Source organism: Erithacus rubecula (genome assembly GCF_903797595.1).
Source record: "Erithacus rubecula genome assembly, chromosome: 9".
Lineage (NCBI taxonomy): Eukaryota > Metazoa > Chordata > Aves > Passeriformes > Muscicapidae > Erithacus > Erithacus rubecula.
In genome coordinates, this window is record NC_136660.1 from 27328026 (window position 1) to 27355840 (window position 27815).

The following is a 27815-nucleotide window of genomic DNA, read 5'->3' on the forward strand; positions in this document are numbered from 1 at the left end:
GCCCCTGGTTGTGACTTTGTCAAGTGTCTTTGAGTCCCTGGGACCAGAGTGACTTGCACAAGCATTTGCCCCCATGCAAAGCACTTCACTGATGTTTCACTGATGTCCCACACCTCTTACACACTTATCCACATCCTCCCTCTCCTAGCACTTGCCTTCTGAAATGCAGTAAGTTTGACTGCAGTAGCCAAAAGCATTGCAAAATGTGAAGATTCTTGCAAATAAAATCCTTGTTCCCTTCTGAACAAAGAAAAGAAGTGAACTGGAAGTCTAGAACAGCACTTTTGAAAGGGAAGTAGTACGAAATTAATAAAAAATTACCTCACACTGCAAAACAACAAGGCTTTTTTTTTTATCCTTACAAGATAATTTTAATTTATGAAGCACTGTTGGAGGAACTGGAGTATACTTTGCTTATTAGGTTTGACTGAAATTTATTATTTAGCACTTGATGTGTTCCATTCCTAACTGCACACTGTGAGGTAGACACAAGGGTATGTTTTGCCTGTACATTTCAAAAAGTGTGTGGGAAGAGGTGTGCAAGCTGTACTTTGACTAAAAGAGCTCAGATCTGTACAACTACTACTACTGGCAGAGAATACTAATAATAGCCTAATACCAAAACATAATTTTTAAAAGAGGCCCCTTACATCCTTCCTCCAGGTGTGATTATGGTACTTGTACTCACAGGTCAAGAGTAGTTACCTGTGGGAAAAACAAGCATTAGGGAAGACATTCTCAAAAACGTTCTCAATAAAAAGTTGAGTCCTACATGAAGCTGCTTTGGGGCTGCTGTGAGGCAGAGGGATCGTGTGGCTGTACTGCTTGGTGCTGCTGCCAGCGCTGCTGGCTGTGCTCCAGGGCTGCTGACATTTTTGGCTGTACGGAGTCCTTCTAAAAGTAGCCTACAGCGCTGACATTTTTGGCTGTACGGAGTCCTTCTAAAAGTAGCCTACAGCGCTGTGGGTGCTCTGCGGTGATTTCCCCGCCTCCCCCAGCTCGCAGTCACAGCTCCAGGCTGCGGTGGATGTGGGTCACAGCCGAACGCGGTGCAAATCCAGCTGGGGTGAAGGCTGCTCGTAGCCCCCGCAGGTGAACTGGGGCCGTGCAGAGTACCGGGAAAAGGTAAAGTGTGGCTCTGAGAGCTTTTTTCCCATTCTTATTAATTGAGAACGTCTTAAACCTCCGACTAGGAGGGTAGGGGCCGTGTAGGGCTCGGAGGTGCTGGGGGTTCTCTCGCTCATCAGAGCCGGGTGCGCAGCGGGGCTCGAGGGCAGCCCCCGCCCGGCTCATCCTCCGCTGCTCCGGGCTGCTGCCTTCCCAGGAGCCCGAGCATCCTTCCCAGGAGGAGATGGAGCCCGAGCATTCTCCCCGGGGCGAGGATGGAGTTCGGGAGAGCCTTCCCGGGGCGAGGATGGAGCCCGGGAGAGCCTTCCCGGGGAGGGGATGGAGCCCGAGCATCTATCCCGGGGCGAGGATGGAGTTCGGGAGAGCCTTCCCGGGGCGAGGATGGAGTTCGGGAGAGCCTTCCCGGGGCGAGGATGGAACCCGGGAGAGCCTTCCCGGGGAGGGGATGGAGCCCGAGCATCTATCCCGGGGCGAGGATGGAGCCCGAGCATTCTCCCCGGGGTGAGGATGGAGTTCGGGACATCCTTCCCGGGGCGGGGATGGAGCCCGGGAGAGCCTTCCCGGAGAGGGGATGGAGCCCAGGAGAGCCTTCCCGGAGAGGGGATGGAGCCCAGGAGAGCCTTCCCGGGGAGGGGATGGAGCCCGTGTTTCTAGCACTTTTGGGGTGCAGCCAAGGGAAATGCTGAGCCTGCCAGGGCAGGCTTTCCAGCAGGTTGTGTCTCATGTCTGTAATAGGAATATTTCTGCAAAAGACGCTATAACAAAGTGATCAAGACTTGATAATCAAGGAAGGACAGAAGGGCCTGGAATGATCCCTGCAATGTGTCCGGATACCTCATTTAAGAAATTAAAGTAGCTTTTTTGTTTATTTTGCACAGTAAAGATGAGGCATCACTGTGAGATACATCCTCCACACAATCAGATTTTCCCACTTTATTCAGTGAGGGCTGTGCTGGACAGACAGTGTGTGTTCTGACCCACTCCTCATCTGCTGTGCATTGGGGTATCAACTATGTCATCTTCTGTGTGTGCTCTTAGGATTTCTGGGTCTTCCAGGAAGATTCTAAGAGGAATAAGTAGGTCGCTCTTGACCTAACACAGCTCTTAAAAACAAAACAAAACAAAACTTCACCCTCTCACCCCTGCAAAAACAAAAAAACAAAACAACAACAACAACAACTCATGTGGAAGATCCCTACTTTCTGAAGTAGGGCCGTTAGGAAGGGTCCACAGGCCACTGTTTTGAAAATGCATGCAGGCAAGAGCTTGTGCCTGTTTGTGGGAGAGACACCATGGAGATAATCCCAGGCTGAGGTTTGTCCTTAGGGTCTCACAGAGATACAGCAGGAAGATAAGGTGAGCATTTGGGTTAGTTTTGTAATAGGGGGTGGGTATGAGATGATCTCAGCACGTAACATATTGTGAGAGCTACATTGAATGCCAGAGATGTTAAAAAAGGAATTTTCCTCTCTCCCTTCAGCCCCTGCTGTAGGGAATCACTGCAGCTCTCCTACTCCATTCTTTGGGAACCATTCACACCTGCTCCTGTCACAGGCAGGTCAGCAGCTGAGCCACCTCAGGTGTGGATGTTTCTGGCTGGTGCAAAGCAGAGCAGGTCAGGCCAGACACCCAGCTGGACACCCTGCCCAGATTTGCACAGCTCAGGTGAGGGTGACAAAACCAATTACAGTAATTGCTCCAGAACCCATAGCCTTGAATGAGTTCTCAGTAGGGTGTGTGAGTAACATGTATGCTTTTATAACCTCAATATAATTACATTGTTTGCTTATTTATTTTCATATGCTGTTCTTTGTCCTAGGGCACCAAATTCCTGCAGATCTCATTCCCCTTTTCTCAGCCACTCCATAAAACATTTCTTCCCAGCATCCACACTGGCTGCCCACTGCTGCAAGCATCATGTGCTTGTGATGCTCAGGCAGGCTCCAGCTCCACTGGGTGGGTTTGCATGTGGCATAAGACTTAAAAAGTGACACATTTATGGAGATACTCCTGCTTCTCTAGCCACAAGCAAAGTCAGTAGCATCAGCACTTCTGTCAGAACAAACTACACAGCAAGTTTAGCAAAAGCTCTCAGGTCAGAAAAGTGTCTTTTATTCTGTAACTCAGGGGTCATACAGGATCTGATCTGCAGCATGTTGATTTTGACAGTACCCCATGTGAGCAGGGCTGCAAGATCAAGGTCTCTATTGCACAGAGAAAAAGAGCCTCTCAAAACTCTCTAATTGCAGAACTGGGTGGGAGAGAATAAATAAACTGGTTTTGCAGAGCATCTTCTGCAAATTTGATTCTGTTTATTCCTTGGAGAAAAACATTGTCAAAACTTTTAGACTGAAATTTGTGATATTTGTTTTAGGGAGAAGTTAAACATTTTCCTGTTGTCCTCCTTCTCACCCCTTCCATTTCAGATCTCACTGTGACCTGCCCCCAAGCAATGCCTGTGGCTGGGCAGAGGGGATGTGTGGTGCTCCCAAAAGAAGTTGCCCACTGCCTCCAAACGTTGGCAAGAAGAAAAAAGTAAAATTTACTTATGGAAATCAAGCTGAGACAGACTGAAAAAGGAGACAGGATGATTGGTCTCCTCTCTCCCTCCCTGCATCTGAACATCAGATGAGCACGTAGCAGTGAGCTCCTCTCAGCAAGCTGGGGCCACTCCTCAGCAGTGACAGGAGGTTGTTTGGCTTGTTGAGAGTATGTTTTAATGAATATACAGTGTAATCTTTCCTGCTTCCTCCCCTATTCAAAGGAGGGATATTTTGCAGTGTTGAAAGACACGTTGGGAAGGTACTTGTCAAGAGGAGCTTTTTTTTCTTTTACCTCTCCCATCTCTGGTCTCACTCCTCCAAGCACAGTACACATGGTTACAACTCTTACTCAGCTTTGAGTAAGTTGCCATCATGTTCATGTGTCCAAGTGAGAATGTGACTACAAAACCAGAAGTTTTGAGTTAGTGTGGTTTTAAAAAAATATATTTTTTACTCATTATTGAGATAGACATTATTAAAACTCCCTATCTTGATGGCTGAGAAGATAAAATGAAAATGTCATTCACTCACCACATCATCCCCCCACCAGAGCTGCTAAGGTTGCTGCTGCTAATCCTGGGCTGATGCTGATGAGCAGCAGGTGATGATAAAGTTTTCTTTGAATTTTTGTTGCTGAGAGTCTGGCTGGGCTAAAAGGCAAATAATTCATCCTGCAGATTCCTTGATTTAAACACAAGATAAAACCAAGCCATAGATACATCTTGACCTGTCAATGTTTTGTATGAAAACAATGTGAAATCCCACAACCCCTGACTGCAAGCAGAGGCCTGTCTGGCTTTGGGTGATGTGCACTCTGCAATCAGCTCCCAGAGAGACTGTCCTTGAGGCATGGCAGAAAAATCGCCTTTCCTCTGGCATTTGCAGGGCTTGAAGCCCCTGAGGACACACACTGGGGCTTCCCCAACAGAGTCATGTTCTTCATTGATCTCCCTTTGCTTAGCCAAGCCTGGGATCTGTTCCTTTGGTGGGGATGTTGGGAGGATGTGCTGAATGGTGATGCTTGATGCACTGACACTGCAAGACAGTGTTACAGTGTCTGTAATCCCTGGTGGGGAAATTCCAGAGGGGATTTATTAATCCCCTTTTCATTTTGTACCTGTGCAGGTAACTGAGCATGGCCTGCTTTAGGTATCTTGCCTTGTCTGATGTGGGGGATATATCATTTGCTGCAGAGACAAGTCTTTCCTTAGAAAAAGCCCCTTCTTTCTGGAAAAACAGTTAATATAGCTAGTTATCAAGAAACACACTTGCTTGTCTTTAACTACATTAAGAAAATCTGCTTTTGCAATGACAGGGGCAGAGACCCATCAGGAATCTGGTCTAGTGAGTGCTTTTAATCCAGAGAAAAAATAAATATACATCTTTGAAATGCAAAGCCAACAGCTCTACCAGATACATTTGGTCTAAATCTGGGCATGCTTGAAAGTGTCACTGAAAGTGATGGCAGCCTTGCAGATTTCAAAGGAAAAATGAGCAGAAAATTGAGTTGAGCTCAGCTGGGAAAGGGAGTTGCAAGAACAGGGTGGGGAGGGGAGGAGGCAGGGCTGGCTGTCCCTGCCCACCAGGACTGCTCTCTCAGATTGGAAAGGAGTCTGTTGAGAGATTTCCTTTTCTATTATTCCCTCATTTTCATGGTTTTTCCTTCTGTCTGTTCCCCACTCTTCTCCCCAGGGCAGGAGTTATTTTTGCCTCTCAGACAAAATGTTTCTGAGCTCATCACCTGAGACATCCAGGAAGAAGATGATCAGCTGCAGGTAAAGAAATTGGCTTTAGGAATTGGATTTCTATTCCTCTCCCCTTTTGTTTCTTTTTGGTTTTTGTTTTTCTTTTCCTTTAGATTTGTCACCGTGAACCTCTTGTCATTTGAGTCCATCTGCATTTTCCTGCTTTCCCAAGGTATGTTTAAAGCCATTTTGCATTAGTGGTTTTTTGTCTTGGGTGCTTCCTTATCTCCAGCTGGAGTTCTTCACTCTGAGGAATTGAGAGCTAAATCAGTGCCTCTCCAGGAGGTTTAGGGATAAACTTCTGAAGCATAGTTTCACACAAAAGGAGAGAAAATAGTACCTGGAGAAATAGCTTTTCTGAGAATTTGAACATGTGGCTGATCTGTATGTGAAATGTCTAACTGAAAAAGCTGATGTTATGATATTTAAAGTGTGTAAATCGACCCATGTTTATGGCTGCAATCTCAGAAGCCTAATGCTGGCCTGGCTGTCATTGTTGCACTGTGACCCTGCATGCAGTGAGCTGAGAGACTGTCCTGTGTGCTGGAGTCATGTCCTTGCCATTTTTCATGCTGTGTCCCTGCTAGAAGGGATTTCCTGATGTAGATACACTGCTGGGTCACCAAATTATTTTTTGCAACTATGAAACCTGTACAGCAAACCAGCATTTTTGCTGTTACAGGTTAAATCCTGTATGTCATGTTCATGGATGTTTTTCTGTTTGATCCCACAGCTTTGCTGGTGTTGGGTATACAACAAATCCACGTTGGCCAGGAGATGATTGCTAAGATCTCAGCTGCTGGCCAGTGTAAGTTTTCTTTTCTATTTCTGATTTCCTTCTTTCTTTGGTTTTGGTGTGTTTTGTTTTGAGATTTTTAAAGTTTTTTGTTGTTGTAGTTATTTACATTTATTTGCCCCTCTTCAGTCCATGAAGTCCCCAGCAATGCTCTGGCAGTCACAGCACTGTGGCTGCCTCCATCCTAGCCTGCCTTTATTCCTCATTAGTGTTAGCTCTCCTGGGACATGATTTTCTCTATTTTTCCCAGACTGGCTATTTGCTAACTGGATGGTGTTTCTGTCAGTTCCTTCAGAGCCTGCTCCAAGCAGTCCTGATCCAAAGAGCTGTGTTTAATTGCACATTTGATCAGACCTCCCACATGGGTAGTTTTTTCAGGCTGTAAAGTCAGCACAGCCAGGTTGCTGGGAGCAGGAGTGATGGGGCTCTGGCTGCCCATGTTCACCTGCAGCTCCCTTGCTGTTCTTGCAATCAGTTATAAACTCTGGTGAATTCTCCCCTGACAGCTATTTTTTTTTCCATTGTCAAGGAACGGACTGCGTTTATTCCTATGCCAGGCATGCCCTCAATTCTATCCTGCAGCACCATGTGTTCAGCTCAGGCTTCCATCCCAAGGATGGGTGTTTGAGTGTCTCTCCCTGCTGCACATCCCCAAGAGTCCCTTGGTGTGTGCAGACATCCTGCTTTGATCCCTGTAGAGGGATCATTGCACCCCTCAGCTGCAGAGGAGTGTTTCTCCATGCTGAGCCCAGTCTGGGGGCTCTGCAGTTTTCCCTGGGCATGCTTAAGCAGAATAACAGCCCTGCTGCAGCTCCAGGTCCAGCCCAGCTCCCAGGGCAAGGCTGACAAGCTGGGACAGTGCTGGCAGGGAGCAGTGCTCCAGCTTGTCCAACACAGCTCCCCAGGGCAGGGCTGGGTGCCCTGTGAGGAGAACCAGTGACCCAGAAGGGAATGCCTCACAACTCTCAATCCCTGTAATCTGCTATTAGAAAACCCTAATTATAAATCCAGGTTTTGGCTAGCAGGAATGATTTGGGAAAAGTAGTGGTAATAAAAAGATTATAATAATGGGGGGAGAATATCACTGGCCAAAACAGCTCTTAAGGGGTGGGTGTGCTTGATCTCTGTTGAACTTCTGTATTCTTTTTCCCTTGAAGTTGATTCTCCAAATGCTGCAGAGGAGACTTTCAAATTTCCCTTTAAATGCTTTGAAAATCACTCTTGATAATCTGCAATCTGCCATTTATTTATTTATGTCAGTGCAATTGCAGCAAAAGCACCTCAGAAACTTGGGAGCAGTCATGTTCATGCAGGCAGGGGTGATACAAAGACACATCTCTGAAGAAGAGATAAAAGACAGATTTTCATGAAAAGTGTTTCTGTCAGTGTCTGGGAGCTGTTCAGTGAATTCATGTTTAGGAAAATCAGAGCCTGTTTTGCAACAACAGAGCCTGTCTGCAAGTGAAACACACTGGGCTCTGTGGGGCTCAGGTGGCTTTGCAAATTCCTCCTGGATCTTCATGTGTGCCTTGGGCTAGGAGAGCCTGAATGGGAGGTTAAGATCTCCAGTGCTCTAGGCACCAACTTTGTCAGGTTATCTTAAATGAGCAAAGCAGCTAATAGTTGCTAAAAGGTTATTTATTACAAAGCACATCAGTCTCAAAAGCCAAGCAGAAAAGCAATGGCAAAAGCAAGTGGCAAGAGCAGATGGTTAAAAGCCCTGGTAAAAGGCAGATGGCTAAAAAGCCCCAACTCTCCCCAGTACAAACTCTTATACAGGATTTTCCCAACAAGCTAAGACACAAACTCAGTCCACCAGTCCTTAACCTATTAGAGTTCTAGTTTCTTAACATGCCAGGTTACATATGGACTATGCATACAACCTATCTTGTTCTATCTGAAAAATGTAAGCAATATTCTTAACTATAACTCTATTATATCTAAGTCCTGTCTACAGCTGTGGTCCTGGAGCCTCTACTGAAAGCATTAGCATGTTCTTTAATCTTCATTAGAACTTGCACTTCTTTGGCATTTGAAACCTTTCACTTACTAAAAGCACTAGAGCTCTTATTAAAACTTACTGACTCACTTACTTATCCTAAAACTTATGTGTGAGTGGCTTAATATACTTCAACCCATCCACAGGCTTTAATTCAACCCCTGCACTCTGATTTCTCTCTGAAGAATTCAGAGAATCCCCCAGCTCACTGACTCCAGCACCTGCAGGTCCCACTGGGCAGGGCTCCCCTTTCCCTGCTGCTCAGCCCCTCTCCCTGTCCTCTCTGGGAGCATCCCTGCTGTGTTTGTGATCCCTCACTGCACTGGCTGCTCCTGTGCTGCTGCTGGGGCCAGCCTGGGGCTCTGAACTCTGAGCCTGGCAGACTGAGAGCTCAGCTGCAGCTGCTGCAGAGCAGGGTGCATGTGACCTTTGGGTTGTGTGCACTGGGCTGCCCCAGTCCATACTCTGCAATTTGTCTGGATTTTTAGCTCTTGGCTGTCTGCTCCAGAGAGTAGGGCTAACAGAGTGCAGTTTCACAGTGTATATACCTTTTCTCCTAGTGATGCAGTGCTCTGCCTCATTAGATGTCCTTTTCCTCCTGGATGGCTCCTACAGCATTGGCAAGGGAAGCTTTGAAAAGTCCAAGCACTTTGCAGCCAAGCTCTGTGATGCCTTTGACATCCATCCAGACAGAGTGAGTATCAGGAATATCTTCAATTTTCAAATAGCTTGGAAGAATGTCTTAAGGCCAGTGATAACATGCTGATTGAATTTGCAAATTCAAGATACCAGCTGCCATTGGGGGCAGAGCATTTATTCAGAAAGATGCAGTTTGTGAAGCAGTGGGATTGGAGGATGCTTCTTGATTCTTCAGATTTTAAACAGTTCTTTTTGAACTTGAAGGAAGACATAATCCTTCAGGTTAAAGATTATAATTTGGGGGTTTTTTAACTGATTTCATTTTGGTTTGGAAGCTGATAGATTAGTTGGATCTTTCTCTTGCTGTTCCCTGGAAAGCTGCAGGTTAATCTCTGGGAATTTAACTACATTTCTGTACAGATGTAAATATTGTAGTCTGCTTGCTCTCCTTCCCCCAGAGGGGAGGGGTGCTGTGCTGCTGTAATCTCAGGTCTTGGTCCCTGGAGTCAGCCTTGAGGCACCTCTGGGCCTGAGTGACACATCCTGGGGTTTGTCTGAGGGGATTTCAAGCCAGACTGGCTGCAGTTCCAGGTGTGCACCATTCCCACAGCACTACCTCAGCCGAGGGCCTTGCAGCAGGCTGGGATGGTTGCTGGATTTAATTCCATGCCAGAGCCTTTCCCAATAAATGTCAGGTCTTTGGGAAGGTTGTGTCAGTAAATATTTCATATTTGCAGATTTGGTGGTGTGTTTTATTTTTTAAATACCATATTTCTGCTAGTCTTTCACTTAATCCTCCCATAGACTGGACTAGAAATTAGTAGTCTTTTTATCTTTGAAATTGTCACATTCCATAATACTTCATGTAAGAGTTCAGTGAGGTATTCTGGATGTACAGACCATTCAGCCTATCTGCTTTTTCAACTAGAAAAAATGGTTTTAGAGGAACTTTTAGAAAAACTTTTGGTTTGTGTTGCCTGTTGTGCTCAGTGCCAGAGGGAGCTGCTCCTAGTAATGGAAAGGTTGCCTGCACAGTGTCTAAATGGGTTGGTGCAGAAGGTGTTATTTACAAATTTACTGCCCCTGGGGCTGCTCTGAGTGGATAAATACAGATCCTGAGCTGCCTCTAACTGCAGCAGAGGCTCCTGTTGTTTCCAGATAAACTTTTTTTTTGCCTTGTTTATAGTCTGTATAGATAATACTGGAGTTCTTGCTCTAAGTTCATTTAGAGTGCCTGTGGCTCGACAGCAAAAACAGAGTTTGCCTCTATACAATTTAGTCTTCCCAAGTTTGTAAATTGATCAGAAGAGTAAAACTTGCACAGACACCTTTCATAACCTTTCATAACCTTTTCTTTTAGGTCCGTGTGGGAATGATACAGTTTAGCTCAACTCCCCACCTTGAATTCCCACTGGATTCTTATCCAACCAAACAAGAAGTGAAAGAGAGAATCAAGAGGACTGTGTTCAGGTCAGCTTATTTTACAGCTCTTCTCTTTTTCTGGGCCATGAATAATCTCTGGACTGAGAGGGTTTTTGAGGTTTAGAAATCTCTGCTTCTGCTGGGCTTGCACCAGTGTGATTTCTCCAGGGAGGGAGGTGAATGAGCACTGTGGTTCATGATCCACAATCCACTAAAAATGTGAAACCTGGTCTGCATTAATGAAAGTTGATACAGGACAAAGTTTTCAGAGTTCTATTATAGCATGGTAAATAGTGAGTTTTCCAGGTCTTTCTGTCTATTTGAGCCAGGCAGTGGGTTACATCCTCCATGGAAAAGCAAGCATGTTGTTCTCTCATGGCTGAGCTAAGGCTGCACAGTTTTTGGTGGGTTACAATTTCCTTTGTCCTGTGAGTTAGTGACAAACTGCTGGTCTGTAGATATCTCTGTGTGCTTGCTGAATTCAAGAGGATCAGGTTTTCAGGTGGAAACCTTTTTTCTTTCTGAATGTTAAGACTTGGATGTCTTCCCATGACTCCAGGAAATGGAGCCAGAAATCCAAAGAAGAGCTGTCCTTAGAGCCTTAAATCCAAACTTTCCATCTTGGAGAAATACATTTGGATCTACTAAGGATCTGGCAATCACTCCAAAATAGCACTTGTTTTGGTGATAGTTGGTAAGGCCTATGGATATCTACTTTTTTAACTAATCTGCATTAGGACTAAGGGTTGGATCAACATTTCCCATGGATATCTTTTGCTCTCAGGATGTTGCACATATTGCAAGCAAATGTGATCAGTTTTGCATTTTTCAAGCAAGATCAGCTGGCTGGATTTTGTTGTATTTCTTTTGATGAGTTTAGCAAATCAATAAAACCTCTTGTCTACTGTTACAGGAAAAACTTTAAAAAAAAAACCAAACCACATTCCCTCTCTCTGGTTGTTGTTCAAAAGTCTCTGAGAGCAGAAAAAGTGAAGCAGCATTTGCTGTCTGGCACTGCATTTCCTTGATGACAACAGAGGGATGCTGACAGATCAAACAGAAATAATGACTTTTTCCCTGGCTGTTTTATCTAGTTTAAATGAAAAGCCAACATTTTGAAGTTGATAAAATAGTTATGGATGGATTCCAGTTGGCTTCTGAAAAAAAAGGATGTTTGACATCTTGGTTGAAAGGTTCCTTGATGTGCTTCTGATGAGCCTTTGGCCAGTGAGGCATTTCCTGACTTCAGCCCAGAGCTGACAGCACTTGGAAGGAGGCAGCAGCAGACTGAAGTGAAGCTTTTGTGATTTATTTGGAGACTGCCAGTCTCTCTCTGTGAATGCTGTCCAAATGGATTTGGAATTTGTTGGCCAGTTCCAGCCATACTTGGTGGTAATCTCAAGCTAAATTTCATGTGAATTTCTTTCATGTAAGTACAGCAGCTGGTTACAGCTCTTAGTGCTGTCCCTGAAGACAGACAGCAGGTAAAGTCCAGATCTCCTTGTACTTCAGGAAATCCTTATTGGAATAATGCCTCAAACACACTTCCACTCTGTTTCCACAAAACCCAGTGAAGCTCTAAATGCAAATTAATAAGCAACTGAATTTAATGAGCTCTTTATTAACTTTTCTAATCCTCAGAGCTCACATGGGCACAGTGTACTGAGTTAATCAAGATTTAGTCACCTGACTAAGCACAGTGTGTTTTTCCTTGTGCACAGCACTATTCACTGAAACATCTCACAGACATCTGGTCAGAAAAAGGCAAATTTGGACTTGCTATGAACACATGGTCACTGAAGATGCTTGGAAATGGTGGAGTGCAGAGGAGGAAGAAGTTCAAAGCAAAGTGACCTGGCAAGTGCAAAATGAAAAAAAGTTTCTGTGAAAATCAGAGTGTAGATGGAAAAACAGTGAACTTGGGCATGATGAAATGCTTTTCTAGAACAAGCAGGTCAGGAATCAGGTGCTAGGGCAAAGGATGGATGTTCAGAAAGCAAATGAGGTGTGTTTGTGTCAGTGCAGACAAAGAATGTGAATCCTCCAAGGAGGAACTGGCACTTGTGGTTTGGTTCCCCTGGATTGCTCTGGACAGCAATAAGAGCAGCCCTAAAAGGCAATTACAGGAAATTATTTATAGCATGGATCCTTGGACAAATTAGAATACAGCTGGAAATGTTCCCCCTGCTCTAGTGGCTTTATCACCACCATGTCTGTGGCATGTGTGGGAAGAAGGAGAGCAGGGCAGGGGCTGAGGAGAAGCACTTGGGGAGAGGATGGAGGAGAAGCTCAGAGTGAGCCAGCAATCAGTGCTGCCAGCCCAGAACCATGAACCAACCCAGGGGTGGGCTGCATGGAGAGGAGTGAGGAGCCAAGGGAGTGATTGTGCCTTCTAGCTCATTGTTTGAAACCCCACCTACAAAGAGCACATCATCTGTGTCTGGGGGCCCCAGCACAAGGATGTGGACCTGTTAGAATGAGTCCAGAGGAGAGCCCTGACATCCTCAGAGGGCTGGAGAAGATCTGCTATGAAGACAGGCTGGGCAGAGAATGTGTTTTAGGGAGAGATGCCTCTGCCCAAATGAAGACACAGATGAGACCATATGATGACAACATACACATTTTTTTTAACGTGAATTTTATTTGCAAGAAATGTGAGGGAGAGAGACAGAAACAGGAAAGAGATCTCGAGAGAGAGAAAAAGAGCAGAAAACAATCTGCTGGAACTAGATGTTCTTTGAGGTCTTCCCATATGAAACCATTCTGTGATGCTAGAGGACGTGTGGATGTGTATTTTAACTTGATATTACTGTTATTATTTTTCTCTTTGTGTTTGGTTTTTTTGGTTGTGTTTTGTGGGAGGTTTTGTTTTGTTGGTTTCTTTTCTTTTTTTTTTTTTTTTTTTACTGTTACTATTTCTAAAACCCAGCTTCCCTCTGTTTTGGACAAATTATGTTTTGCAAAGTCTTGCAGTGTGCAGTGGAGTCCTGAGTCCTGTCTGTGCCCATTCATCATGGATAAAATCCCAAAGGATCAGCATGTAATCCTTTCAGGATGAGAGGAAATGTCCTTGGATCCCACCAGGGGAGGTTCTGATGAAATTTTGGAACAATCTTTTCCTGACAGAATGGTCAGGCATTGCAAGAAGTTCCTCAGGGTGGTGGTGGAGTCTCTGTCCTTGGAAGTGGTCCAGAATCATCTGGATGTGGCACTCGGGGACATATTTTTGGGGGAGGATGGTGACACCAGGGTGATGGTGGGACTGGATGACTTTCAAGGTCTCTTCCCACCCTGAAGAGTTTCTGGCCATCACCCCTCAGTGGCCTGGCACCAAGTGTCCCCAGGGGTGCCGGTTTGGGGCTGGCCAATGGGTAATGTTTGCTCTTGGGGAGATGGGCTTGGGATGCTCCAAAGCAGGCGGGCTCTGCGGAGGCTGCAGGGCTATGTGCAGGCACAGGCAGCCCGTGTGGCTCCCTCAGGACGTGGGGCAGGCTGCTGGCCAGCTGCCACCCGTGGGGCCCGGGCTGGCAGGGCTGCAGGCTCTACTCCTGGCTCAGTGGGGCCAGGCAGGCGCAGCAGAGCCTGCGCAGCGCCCGCCGCAGGCAGGAGCGGCGCTTCTGGGGCTCCTCCTGCCCAGGGGACTCCTCCCAGTCTGACTCTTCCTCATAGCTCCTGACATCTCCATGGCACAGCCCGTGCTCGCTGTATTCCTCCCAGTCAGAAAGACTGTGGTAGCTACTGACTTCTCCTTCCGAATGCTCTTGCTTCATGCCCTCTTCCCAGTCAGACACTTCCTCATAGATGCTGGCATCTCCATGGGATGGCTCATGCTCCCTGTATTCCTCCCAGTCAGAAAGACTGTGGTAGCTACTGGCATCTCCTTCAGAATGGCCTTGGTCTGCACCCTCTTCCCAGTCAGACACTTCCTCATAGATACTGGCATCTCCATGGGATGGCTCATGCTCCCTGTATTCCTCCCAGTCAGAAAGACTGTGGTAGCTACTGGCATCTCCTTCAGAATGGTCTTGCTCCATGCCCTCTTCCCAGCCTGAGTCATCTTGGTAGCTGCTGACATTTCCATGGGACACCTCACTCTCTCTGCATTCTTCCCAGTCAGAGAGACTGTGGGAGATACCAACCTGTCCTTGGGAATGGTCTTGCTCCGTGCCTTCTTCCCAGTCAGACACTTCCTCATAGATGCTGGCATCTCCATGGGACAGCTCATGCTCACTGTATTCTTCCCAGTCAGAAACACTGTGATAGCTACTGGCATCTCCTTGGGAATGGTCTTGCTCCATGCCTTCTTCCCAGCCAGACACTTCTTGGTAGCTACTGACATCTCCACAGGACAACTCATGCTCTCTGTGTTCTTCCCAGTCAGAGAGACGGTGGGAGATACCGACTTGTCCTTGGGAAAGGTCTTGTTCCATGCCTTCTTCGCAGTCTAAAGCATCCTGGTAGCTGCTGACATCACTGTTGGACACCTCGTTGTTTTCCTCCCAGTGAGAGAGACTGTAGTAGCTACTGGCTTGTCCTTGGGAAAGGTCTTGCTCCATGCCTTCTTCCCCGTCTTGAAATTCTTGGACATCACCATGGAAAAGCTCTTCCATGATGTGTTCATCCGAGTCAGAGAGCTTGTAGTGGCTTCTGGCTTCTTCAAGGGAAAGCTCCTGCTCAGTACAGGCTACCCCTTGGAAAAAGTCCTGATGCATACCAGCTTCTTCTAGGAACAGCTCCTGCTCAGTACAGGCTACCCCTTGGAAAAAGTCCTGATACCTACTGGCTTCTTCTAGGGACAGCTCCTGCTCAGTGCAGGTCTCCCCTTGAGATCCTTCCTGGTAGATTCTAGATTCTCCTTGGGCCAGCTCTTGCTCAATGTAGTCTTCCCTTTGGGACCCTTCCTGGTACTTACTGGATTCTACCTGGGAGAGCTCCTGCTCAGTGCAAGTTTCCCCTTGGGATTCTTCCTGGAACCTACTGGATTCCACTTTGACCATCTCCTGCTCAGTGCTGGCTTCCCCTTGGGACCTTTCCTGGGACCTACCTGCTTCTTCTAGGGACAGCTCTGGCTCAAAGCTGGCTTCTCCTTGGAACCTTTCCTTATAACTACTGGTTTCTGCTGGGAAAAGCTCCTGCTCAGTACAAGCTTCTGCTTGAGATCCTTCCTGGAACGTACTGGATTCCGCTTGGGTCAGCTCTTGCTCAGTGCTGACTTCCCCTTGGGACCCTTCCTTGTAGCTACTGGTTTCTGCTGGGAAAAGCTCCTGCTCAGTGGTGGCTTCCCCTTGAGCTGCTTCCTGGAACCTACTGGATTCCACTTGGGTCAGCTCTTGCTCAGTGCTGGCTTCCCCTTGGGAACTTTCCTGGGACCTACCTGCTTCTTCTAGGGAGAGCTCCTGCTCAAAGCTGGCTTCCCCTTGGGACCCTTCCTTGTAGCTACTGGTTTCTGCTGGGCACAGCTCCTGTCCAGTGCCTTCCTTGTAGCTACTGGTATCTGCTGGGCAGAGCTCCTGCCCAGAGCTGGCTTCCTCTTGGGAGTCATCCTGGTACCTACCAGCTCTTTCTAGGGGCAGCTCCTGCTCATATGAGGCTTCCCCTTCGGTCCCTTCTTGGTATTTATTGATTTCTCCTTGGGACAGTTCTGTGTGTTTCTCATCTTCACACTGAGAATTCTCAAGCTCCCCAGCCAAGGCCGCCTCCTCAGTCTCTTGCTCTGCCAGGACTGATCCCCTGTCTGCCTCCTCCTGCTGCTCACTGGGGGCTTGGGCTCCCCATGGGCTGGGCAAGGGGCTCTGTGGGGCAGGGATTGGGCTCTCTGTCCCTGCTGATGGCACCTCCTCCCTGTGGGCAGGAGAGCCTGGTGCCTTTTCCAGCTCGGGAGGCAGAGGCTCGAGGGGCTGCTCCTGCTCAGCAGCTCCCGCAGGACCAGCAGCTGCTGCCAGCTCGTCCTCCGTGGGATTCCCTGGGGCAGGAGAGGTGCTGGGCAGCTCAGGGGCTGCCTCTGCTGCCAGCTGGGTACCCAGGCTGCTGGGAGAGCTGGGCCCCTGCTGGGCACGAGTCTGGGCATCCTCGTCCTTCTCTGGGGGCAGGGGTTTGTCCTGTATCCTGTAACTGCTGCCTGCTGCCCTGTGGGACAGCCCCTGGCTGCTGGCACTTCCTTCCCACTGGGGCAGCTTTTGGTCACTCCTTCCACTCCCTTGGGGCAGCTCCTGCACCTTGGAGTCCTTTCCTTGTGATAGCTCCTTATTCCTGTTCTTTCCTACCTGGGACAGCTCTGAGTCTCTCTCATCTCCTTCCCGTTGGAATGTGTGCGGATAGCCTTGCACCTTTTCTTCCAAAAGAGACAGTTCCTGCTGTACCCTCCCTTCCCACTGGGATAGCTCTTCATACGTCAGATCTTCCCACTGGGACAGGTCCTGGTGTGTCTCATCCTCCTGGAATGCCTCACCTTCTCCACAGTGGCACAGCTCTTGCCGTGTGCCATGTCCCCACTGGACTCTCGCACCTGCCTCCCTCTGATGCAGCCTGCGGTGTCTCCCTCCTCCCCACGGCGAGACATCCTGGCCCATCACTGCTTGTCGCTGGTAAAACTCTGCAGCTGTCGTTTCTTCCCAGAGGCAAAGCTCTTGGCAGGTGGCACCTCTGAATTCAGGAAGCTCTGGGTCCGTGTCATGGTCCCAGTCCCCATCCATGCGTGGCTCCTGCTCCTCGGCGTCCAGCAGGGACAGCCCAGCGCCGTCCCCTGCCCCAGCCACCGCCCGCGGCTGCGAGCTGGGGCTCACCCTGTCCTCCTCCTCCGTGTCTGACCCCCTCTGGAACAGCAAAGCCAGAGCTGCTGCCTCCTGAGCCGCGCCTGGGGCTCCCTTGGATCCCCCTGCAGGGCGGGCTCTGCCATGTCACAGTGGCTTTTGGCCATCACCCTGTGTCACAAAGGGCCACACCCGGCACCCCCCCAGCAGCCAAAATGACCACAGGTTTCAGATTCAGAAATGTGAAGGTGGTATCTGCACCACTTAATTAGTGGCTTGTCTGCAGTCTCTTCTGTCTTCACTCAGAGTCAGGATTAAAACACGAAAGAAGGCGAATTTTCTCGTGTTCGGGCTTGGTTGTTTATTAAATCTTCTCTAAAGTACAGAGAGTTCTGCAATACTTTTAGCTACTCCTAGTGTACCTAGGAACACTCAGCTAAAAGTGAGCAAAATGGAGGTGAATTTAGCTAGCTACAAGATCTTTCAAAGCTAAACAATCCAATAGAGAATTAACACCTCTATTATTTATACTTTTGACCCAATAGCCAAACTTCTGTGACCTGCAGTGCAGAACTAACCATCCAGCAAAAGACTACTACCTGAAATCATGAAAAAGAAAGAAGAACACAGGAAGGAAACAACACCCCAAATCCTCCATCATGTCCATACCTATTATTATATTCTAAAACCTTCAAATTCAAAGCCCTTCACCATGTGAAATTGCACACTTCTGTTTAACTACACACCTGTGTCTTTAACTCCATCACTCAAATTTCGAAGCCTTCTCCAAGGCCTCAGGTCAAAAGCAGTGTTATCCAGGGGGTCAGTGCCAGAAAGCACAGAAAGCTCAAAAATCCAAGGTTTCTGGGATCCAACAGAGAAACAGTAGTCATAGAGACATTTGTTGAAGATAGAAATAAAATTCAAATATCCAAGGTTTCTGGTGTCTGCACCAATTGCACAAACACTCCACTGTATGTTAAAAGTCTCTTGAAGACCACTCTGAATTGGAAAGGAAAGGCATAAGGGTGAGTGTAAAACACCAGTGAATTGGAAGAGAAGAATGACAGGATTAGGCATCCCCATGGATATGCTGTATGGCAACAAGCAGAAATAGGTTACATTTTTCACTACCAGAGGGTAAAAATTTGAAATGCAAATGGTAAATTCAGTAGCAGGGGAGGAATTTTGATTTCTTCTTTTCTGATTATATCCCTGCTTTCTAGAGGTGGGAGCACAGAGACAGGTCGGGCTCTGAAGTACATTCTCCAAAAGGGTTTCCCTGGTGGCAGAAACTCAAGTGTCCCTGAAGTCCTGATCATCATTTCGGATGGCAAGTCCCAGGGCAGCACTGCAGTGCCTGCACTGCAGGTGAAGGAGAGACACATCACAGTTTTTGCAGTGGGAATCAAATTTCCAAGGTAGGAAACTCCAGCGTGGGAAGTAGACACCCACCCAGCTAGCCAAATGGCCAGTCCTGGTGAGTGAGGGGTCATCTCGGGCTAAATAGGAGTTTTGGAAAGAGAAAAAGTGTCCTAGTTTTTGCCAGAGCAGGCTTGATTTTTTTTTTCCCCTGTATCTGAGGGGGTGTAGCTGTGGTTGTATCTGGAAGATAATCCATAACACTTTATCATTGCCAGAGGTGGGGGAAAGGGACTTTCTCCCTTCAGAAAGAAAGGGCATTCCTTCCTTCCAAGGAAAGGAGAAAGTGTGGTGGACAAAACAGTTAGTATTGAGATGGACTTTCCAAATAAATAGATTTTGTCTTATACCTTTTGTTATTATTATTTTTATTGTTGCAGTTACTATGTGATTTCTCATCTCATTTCTGTTCCCAGTAAATTGTTCTTATCTCAGTCCATGATCTTTGCCTTTCATGTTGCCAGCTGGAGGTGAGAGGAACAGCAAGTGTGGTCCTGGTTTCAGTGAGAGCACTAAATTCAGGAATACCATGCTTAAACCATGACAAAAAGGTATTTGCAGGCTAATACAGGCATGGAGGAAGCAGTGAATTGGTGGCTGATGTAGAAGGAGCACCAAAATTGATGAAGGAAACTTTTCCACTTAGCAGAGCTATGCTGCTGCCTGATACTAAACACAGCAGGATCTTGGAAACTGAGGAGTGTCATGGCTTTACATCAACTCTCTATTTGTTGCACAGGGTTGGTTTTGACTCAGTTCTTTGTGGGGAAAACTGAGCAGCTGACCCGTGCCTTGCTTGGCAGGTGGGAGGAGCTGCACGTGCTGGCCAGCGAGCCCCCCGAGCGGCACCTGCTCTTTGCTGGGGATGCTGAGGATGCTGCCAACGGCCTGTACAGCACCTTGAGTGACCCTGTCTGCACTGCCACTGCTCCAGGTAACCCTGCTGGCCCCCCTCCATGCCATGCTTTTAGCTTGAGTGAGGAGGATAAGGCAGTATCAGGAAGGATACAGGGGAATTAGCAGGTGGTGCACTTCAAGGTAACCTGCCTCTGGTGCCCAAACTGGATGGCATGCCCTCCAAATACTTCTTAAATCCTTCTGCATCCTGATTCACTTCTGAAAATTATTATACTGGCTTTTGCTCAGGGGATAGAGGGATAAATATAGTTGTGTTAAATTTTCTAATGGATTTGGCTCCTGGGGCTTGCAGGAGTTAGAAAGGGTAGAACTAGAGTGGTCCAGAGGTAGCAGAAAATCAAACACATGAATGATAAAGGCACCAAAAGGGCTGAAAAGCTGTCACTGGACCATGAACTCAGTAGTGTGAGGTGTATAGCAAAGCAAAGGAGGCTGAATATTTAGGTCCCCAGAAAGTGGAATAGGCTGGTGATATTTTCAACAGCAAATTTCTCCTCTGGGGTCTCACAGAGGCTTTTGGAAGCTCTGCCCAATCTACTGTTGTCAGATAGTTGAAAATGCTTGTTTTCTTTTAACAGCCTTTGTATTTTCGAGCAATTGATGCTAATTTGCCTTTTGCTTTGCTACAGGCTGCAAAGTTGAGTCCCACCCTTGTGAACGCAGGACCCTGGAGACTGTGAAAGAGCAGGCTGGCAGCTATGTGTGTTGGAAAGGCTCAAAGCAGCCCAATGCAGTGCAGGCTTCACTGTGCCCTTTCATCAGGTAAACTGGGCACCCACACCTCTAAAAATGAATGGGGCTGAGAGGTAGCAAATACACTAATGAGACTTTTATCTGACCTTGGCTCCTTACTGGGATGAAGATCCCTCAGAAGACTGATACAAACATTCTCTAGTCCTAGGAAGTGTCTCTGCTCTGATCATTGGCTGAGAAGCAAGCAAACAAAATAATTTTTTGAGTATTTAAAATACATTTATAATCTTAAAATGTAAAGATTGCAATTGAATTCAAAAACAAAAGGGTAGATTTGATGAAATTATGCTTTTTGCCATCTCGTTTAGAATGGACTGTTTTTTAAAAAACTTGTTTTGAATACCTGTGTTTTCAAAGGAAAATTTGTTTCATTGAAGACACAATAATGCCCACCTTGGAGGCACCTTGTTAATATTTAAATTCATGACAGATCTTATTCTTCCTGTTTCAGGTGGAAGCGAGTCTTGATAAAACACCCATCCAGGTGCTTCCGAACTGTATGTCCAGGTAGGGTTTTGCTTTTCCAAACCTTTAATTTATGAAGGAGGAAATGTAATAACTACAGAACAAAAAGACAAGGGTTTGCTTTCACTTCTCAAAAATTTTATTCTGAGTAAGGTACTGTGATAGGTAGATATTTAATCCATTTTTTGTTTCTCATGGGTATCTATGGCCAGAGTTCTTTTGGATTAAAATGTCTCCCAGTAACTTCTTCTCAACTGGAGGGGCCAGTGAATCCTCATCTGTTTGTGTCCTGGGGGCAGAGCCTTGCACTGTTCCCAGTGCCTGCAGGGAGTCACTGTTCTGCAGCCAGGGGAGTGTGCAGTGATGCCTCCAGTCATACACTTGGTACCATAAGCAGCATCAGGTTAGTGACACCTGCTATCACCAGCCTGTTTTTGTGGCTTTTGAAATAGCTGAGGTCTTTCAGTCCTTTTTGCAAGTTCAGATGACAGTGGCTTTATTTTCTTTATCAGTACAACACTGTCCAAGCAGCAGGCCAGACCATGACCCCTTCATTGCTGCTGAAAATCTGTCAGGGCTGCAGGACCTTTAGCAATTCTCTGTTTATTCGAGTATGGTGTCACTGACATTGTTCCCATGTGAAGTCAGAGTCTGATTTGCTCTCTTGTCACAGCCTGCTGGAGAGCCATCCCAAATGGAAATTGCCCTGGAGGTGAGGAGCACATGGCCCTGTGTTAGTTCAAACTCTGTAGCAACAGGGGCAGAGCTGTGATCCTTTTCCCACTAACAGTGATGGTCATGCTGGCAGGGGATGGGGAGGGGCAGCCTCCCTGATGACTCCCTGTCCTTCTCTTCCCTGTCCTGTTTAGACCCTTGTGACTCCCAGCCATGCCAGAATGGTGGCACCTGTGTCTCAGAGGGACTGGACAGGTACCACTGCATCTGCCTGCTGGGGTATGGAGGAGACATCCACTGTGGTAGGTGTGAACCTGGGCTCTGTCTCCTTCCCTCTCAGCCTGTCCTGCCTTTGTGATGCCCTTTGTGCCAACCTGGGGACAACTGGGTGGGGGCCACAGTCTTTGGGCTTTTCTCCAGAAGGTAGGCTGAGTTTATCCTCATGCTGATCATGACTGTGTCAGGCTCAGTCACTGGGTGCTGCTGTTCAGACACCAAGTGAGTATGAAGAGCACCAATACTGACAGTCTCACCCTGGCATGGCTGCCTTTGTGTCTAAATGAAGGTGCCATGGGATCAGGAGAACAGAGTCACTGGGAGAGATATGGATGTGTCTGTTGGTCCCTTCCCTGCACACATGGGTGTAGCAGGAGCTCCTGGTTTTGGGGGTTCAATGTAAAAAAGCCAAAATGATTATTAGAAAACACCCTGTACTTACTTTCCCCAGAACCAGGGTTCCAGGCTCAAAGTGTCTCAGGGTGTCATTGGGGAGGGTCTGGTGCTGGGACTCTCTCCTTTCTCCAGGATGTGATTGTGTCATTCAGTAGGTTTTGCCTACAGCACTGAGAGAGTTGTAATTTCTGATTTGAATTTTGCCATCCAAAAATTCATGAATTCCCACAGATATTCCTTGTCTCTAAAGGCTTGTTTGGCATCCAACCAAAACAAAGCCTGCTCCTGGCTCATTTGTCCTCCAGCTCATGATATGAAAAAAAAAAAAAGTTTGGGTTACTGGACACAGAGGCTTGTAGCAGTTCCCTGCTGGGGTTGCCCTGCCAATGACTGATTGGCTCTCCCTTTCCAGCAGCAAAGCTGAGCCTGGAGTGCAGTGTGGATCTCCTTTTCCTGATGGACAGCTCAGCTGGGGTAACACTGGAAGGGTTCCTGCGCTTCAAGGCTTTCCTCAAGAGATTCCTCCAAGCCATGGTGGGCCAGGACTCACCAGTGAGTGTGGGGGTGGCCCAGTATGATGATGGTGTCAAGATACCCATTGAACTGGGCCAGCACAAGGACACATTCAGTCTCATGAAGAGTATTGATGCCTTGAATTTCAGTGGAGGAAGAACCCTGACTGGCAGAGCCCTGCAGTACATCACACAGCACGGTTTTAGGAGCTCCCCAGTCTTTGCAGATGTGCAGGATGAACTCCCACGTGTGGTTGTCCTCCTCACTGACTCCAAGTCCCAGGATTCAGTGGCAGAAGCTGCTAAGTACATGAAGGATCAAAATCTCTTCTTGATTGGCATAGGCAGCAGCTTCATGAGAGCAGAGCTGGCCACGGTGACTGGCAGTCCACAGCAGACCATTGTCTACTCAGACCCTCAGGACCTGTTCAACAGGATGCCAGAGCTGCAGAGGAAAATCTGCAGTGTGGGCAATCCTGAAGGTGAGACTGTGGTATGGGCATGGTGGGACAAGTTTGCCAAACCATGCAGAGTTGTCCTGAGTTCTGACAGGGAGGAGGGAAGGACAGAAGGATGAATGTCCTTGTTTCTGTTTGTCAGTCACTCATTCAGGGACTAACCTTCCATGAGTGATTTTTGTGATGGATCTTTTCCTGTGGGTATGAAGGAGACAGAGATCAGCCTTCATAGTCAGTGATCAGCAGTGTTGAATTTTGCCCACTATTTCCTCTCACTGCTGTTTTTCAGTCAGAAAGTAGATATATATTCTGAGAGATGTCATGTTTGTGCTCCTTTCCACAGGCTGCCAGGCCCAGTCCCTTGATTTGGCATTTGCTGTGGATGCCTCATCTGGAGTTGGCCTGGAGAACTTTCTGCATCTGAGGCACTTTGTCAGGAGCAGCTGTTTGCACTTCATCATTGACAGGGATGTCACCCAAATTGCCCTGGTGACCTATGGCAGCAGAGCTCACACAATGTTTTCGTTGGACACCCACACAAGCAACTCTGCTGTTCTGCAGGCCATCGACCAGGTGCCTTTCCTTGGGGACTCAGCCTCTGCTGGCAGTGCCTTGCTGCATGTTTTCAGTGATGTAATGACTGTGCAGAAGGGAGCCAGACCTGGTGTCAACAAGGTGGTGGTGCTGCTCACCAGCGGGGCTGGCATGCAGGACGCAGCTGCCCCAGCTCAGCAGCTGAGGCACAATGGCATCCTGGTGTTCGTGGTTGTCATTGGGGACACAGAGAGGGACACACTGCTCAAGGTTGCTGGGTCTCCCAACTACCTGGTACACATCTCCTCCTATGCAGAGCTGCACTATTACCAAGGCCTTATCATCGAAAGGATCTGTGAAGGTAGGAGAGCCTCCTGTCATCACTCTATGCCAGTGCCACCAGTTGATGCTCTTGTAGCTTTTTGGATGTTTTACTGACTGAACTCAGTACTATCTTTTGCATTTTATGGATGGGAAAACTATGGCACAGGGAATCCTTGTCCTCAAAGTGGAAGGAAAGAATTTTCAAATCCTTGTGTAAAGCTCATGTTTGGGGGTAGAAAAAGTAAGGTGAGGTTTCTTCAAAACTTTGAGTCATGAGTGCCAGTCCTCAGCTGGGGAATAATATGGCTCTAACACTAAGTTTGTAACACTTGGATGTTGTCTAGAAATGAGCTTTTCCAAAAGGACAGCAGCCCTAGTTTTCAGACAGTGGTGATGACAGTGCTCCTAGTTAAAATACCAGGCCTTGTTTTCTCATTTAAAATAGCCTAAGTTTAACATCTACCTGTTTACTTTTGTTATAACGTTTATAAGATCAAAAGAAGCATGTTTGAGCTTCAGCACAGAGGTAATTTTCACCTCTGGGCACACCCATGTTTTCTTCAGGCTTAGACAGAGCTACAGCATCATCTCTTTGGGGTGAGATGCTCTCCTGGCAGGTTCTGCAGATGGTTTCTACCTGGAGCTTTTCAGTGTGTTTCTGTTGCAGTGGTACTTTCAGCTGTGTTACTACAAAAACAATGTACTGTACCTTGAAATTAGCTAAAATGCCAGAGGTGAAGGGGAAGAGACAGCAAGGTTTAATGAGTCAGGGTAATAGCATATCATTTCCTGAGACTGAATTGCTGCTTTCAGTTCATGTGCAGGTAAATCACAGTTTGTACTAGGTAGGCTGGGACCAAGGGCAATGCAAAGATCAGTTCTTCACTCAGTCTTCTACTGCCAAGTCCAAGGCTTAATAACAGAATCACTGTATGTGAAAGGACTTTAAAAATTTATGATTCATTATAAAAGTATTTGAGAAACAGACCCTGCCTCTGTATACCTGAAATATGGTATTAGTTCTGAAGCTCATCTGAAAAGAGTCCAGAAAAAAAAGACACAGGGTTTAGGAGAAAAGTTCTCAAGTATTAAATATATGTGAATCAGATTAATGGGAATACAAGTTATTTGGATCATCAAAGTGCAAGAACCTTATTTAAGGTATATTAACAGCAGGCTTGAACTCAGAGAAATGCTGTTGTGGCAGAATGATTCCCCAAAGCAGGGACTGTGAGATTTTGCTGTGGAGGGATGGAGTGGACACTGACCTGTAGAGCAGAGCCCCAGGGAACAGCAGCACCTGGAAGATGAGTGATGTGTCCAAGAGATCCAGCTTTCATTGCCAGTGGCTCTCCCAGCCCAATGAAAGCAAAAGTGTTCATCCCTGGGAATACACTATCAGGCAGGAGCCCATCTCAGAAATTCCATGATGACAAAAATGGTTTTGAAGCAGCTTGGTTCCCTATAAAATCAACTGGAGCTAAAGACTGATATGTCACAGGTCTAGGACTGTCAAAAAAATACAAAAAAGAATTTCAGTTATAATTTTGCCAGTGTTAGGTGTAGGTTGGGACTTGATGTGCAGAGAGAGAATGAGCACAATGTCTGTTAAACTAACTGTAGAAAACTCCCTGACAGATAGGGGATAGCATTTGTATTCTTTCTTCTCCCCCTTTTTCCATTTTCTCTGTGATTTTTCTACCCTGGAGCAAAGAGTAAGGCAAGCAGCTCTACACCACATAATTGCTAAGCAGAGGTATTTCACACCCTCACCAACACCGGGGTGGTGTTGCCAGCAGACTGGAAGCAAATTCCTCTGGGATGCTGCTACATAACCTAATGTATTGGCAGCAAGGCAGCGTGGAACCCTGCCAGCCCTGCTGACAGCTGGGCTCTGCTGTGTTGAGAGGGTTGGGAAAGCTGCCACATACTTCATAACAGCAGGGCTAATAACTTGGGCTGTGCTTGCAGGCTTCTCTCATGGAGAAGAAGCCCAGAAATTTTCCCTGTGTTGTTTTCCATTCATGCCTTCCTTGTTTCCCAGCTGGCAACTTCTTATTCCTCTCTAGTGGAAACTTTTATCCTCTCTGGGACAAAGTGAGGTTTGAGCTTCAGTGGCATTTGGGATTGTGAATTTGTTAGAGCAGGGCGTGTGTCTTGCTCTGTGCTGTCCGTGTGTGGATGTGGGGAGTTTGGGGGTGCTCACTGCTCTGCAGATGCTCCATTTTGCTTTTCTGTGATATGCAGTCTATCATTAAGTTACTCTTTTAAGCTTTACTAGGCATATTCTCCTCCAGATTAGGACACCTAGAAAAGCCATTCTGTTCTCTAGGTTGAAGTGTCAAGACGGGGTTGTGGTTTGCACCCTCTGCCGTGTTTGTATGTTTTTCCAGTTCCATTCGTCCTTAATGACATTTTTTGCAGCATTCCTGATGGATGTGGGTCTTTTCTAGTAATAATGCAGATGTGCCTGAGCCTGCCCTTCTGCTTGTGTGTGTTGCAGAAGCAAGAAGCCCTGTGAACCTGTGCAAGCCCAACCCCTGCATGAACCAGGGCGTGTGCATCCTGGGGCCGGGGAGCTACCGCTGCGAGTGCCACGGCTGGGAGGGACCCCACTGTGACACCAGTAAGGACCAGAGTCCCCAGGCTGATCCCACAGCTCCCCCTCCCCTGCAGCAGAGAACTGGCTGTAACTCCTGGACAGCTGTTTGGTGGCCAGGTCTTGGTGCTGATGTGGTCTCTATCTTATGGAAAATGGGGAGGTTTGGGCTGAAGGGAGCAAGGGTTTCTCTTGAGAAGCTGTGCATTTTTATACATTCACTGAGTGAGTTGCTGTGAGGTCAGCTCAAGAAGCTCAAATAATTTTGGTAATCTTCCACTTTGTTCTGTTCCCCTTTTCCCTCTGCCTTTCTAGAAGAAAGTCTTTCCTAGGTTCCCTAGGTGGAAGGATTTGACTCTCTTTTAATGGGAGGGAGCTGTTTCTGTTGGAGCAGACCCCCTCACTATTCCTTTTAATGCTCTCCATAGTGTAAAAGCCTCCCCATTGCCTTCCTTCCCTTCAGCAGGGGAGCAATGGCCAGGTGGGGAGGTTCTGGCTCTGTGCCCATAGCATGAAGTTCTCAATTTAAGTGGGTTTTCCCCTCTTCTAATATTTTGCTTTTTTACCTAAGCCTAGGAATTCTGACTTCCAGCCTTTGGCCTCGAACATCTGTGAGTCAAGGCTAAGGGAGTGCTTGGTTTTTGTGGACTGTGTGATCTTATCCCTTGGTCCTAAAGCCCTCACCCTTCATGTCGCTTCTCCTCTGCCACAGGAGTTCTCCGGGGTGATTCTCCAAGATCTCCAGCCCTTCCTCCACGATCCCCTGTGCAGTGGAGTCCAAGGGGTTTGCAGCACTTCTCCAGAGCCCTGCAGCACAGCAAAAGGCAAATGGATCAGAGGCATTGAGCCTGAGTGCTCCAGTTCTCCAGTTCTCCATCCAGGAACACTTTCTGCCTCTCACAGGCACTGTCCAGCACTGCCCTTGGCAGTGATGGAGCTGCTCCAGCACAGGGACTGTGTTGAGGCCATTCCTCATTCCTGCATTGCACAAACTGGGCTTCCCAGCACTCTGTTTCCTTTATAATTGAAGTAAATATTTGTTTTTAAGTATTTCTTTCTGGCATTTTGCATTTCCTTATCCAGGTCTTAAGGTTGTGATTGTTTTGGGGGTTTTTTAACAGATTTTGAGAGATCTCTGAGTTAGTCTAAAAATATGTAGAAGTCTGAGAACTTCTGGAGCTCCTGCTGAAGGGGTGTAACAGATGGTGCACTTGCAACCAGGTGCTGGACTAAATGACTTGTTACATGCAGGAAGACAGAGGAAGAAGTGATTGATTACAAGTGTTTATTCTATTTCATATGTTATTCATGCTGCTTTCTTCTCTGAATTTATTTGGCTGTGATGGTTTCTGTCTCCAAATACAGTTTGTCCACATGCCTGCATCCTTTGGAGCATCAGCCTCACCTTATCACTAGATCAATTTGCCCACAAACCTGTAAAATTTACACAATTGCTCCCCCA

General features: G+C 47.1%; 3 protein-coding genes across 4 annotated transcripts in view; 2 read left to right on the forward strand and 1 right to left on the reverse strand.

The window, feature by feature from the left end:
* Nucleotides 1-7853, forward strand: part of ADRB1 (adrenoceptor beta 1) — a 95364-nt gene extending 87511 nt beyond the window's left edge. Inside the window, exon 3 of the transcript XR_013775117.1 lies at nucleotides 7836-7853. The gene's annotated coding sequence lies outside the window, so the exon portion shown is untranslated. The remainder of the gene's footprint in view (nucleotides 1-7835) is intronic.
* Nucleotides 1091-27403, forward strand: VWA2 (von Willebrand factor A domain containing 2). 2 transcript variants are annotated; one of them, XM_079312486.1, is made up of 15 exons: nucleotides 1091-1125; nucleotides 5364-5446; nucleotides 5530-5588; nucleotides 6150-6224; nucleotides 8772-8905; nucleotides 10211-10320; nucleotides 18248-18442; nucleotides 19247-19377; nucleotides 19991-20123; nucleotides 20566-20621; nucleotides 21449-21556; nucleotides 22339-22920; nucleotides 23240-23791; nucleotides 26258-26380; nucleotides 27066-27403. In XM_079312486.1, the coding sequence occupies exons 2-15, from the start codon at nucleotides 5394-5396 to the stop codon at nucleotides 27197-27199; spliced, it is 2445 nt and encodes an 814-aa protein (XP_079168612.1). In that variant the 5' UTR covers nucleotides 1091-1125; nucleotides 5364-5393; the 3' UTR covers nucleotides 27200-27403. The 2 variants fall into 2 exon arrangements, with proteins under 2 accessions (XP_079168612.1, XP_079168613.1); XM_079312487.1 differs by lacking the exons at nucleotides 1091-1125; nucleotides 5530-5588 and having other exon boundaries at nucleotides 5366-5446.
* Nucleotides 15747-16995, reverse strand: LOC306805106 (uncharacterized protein). Its single transcript, XM_079312493.1, has 2 exons — nucleotides 15935-16995; nucleotides 15747-15901 (listed from the first exon to the last, which is right to left on the reverse strand). Coding segments are annotated over exons 1-2 (1032 nt in total). The 5' UTR covers nucleotides 16965-16995; the 3' UTR covers nucleotides 15747-15899.
* Nucleotides 27404-27815: the final 412 nt, after the last annotated feature.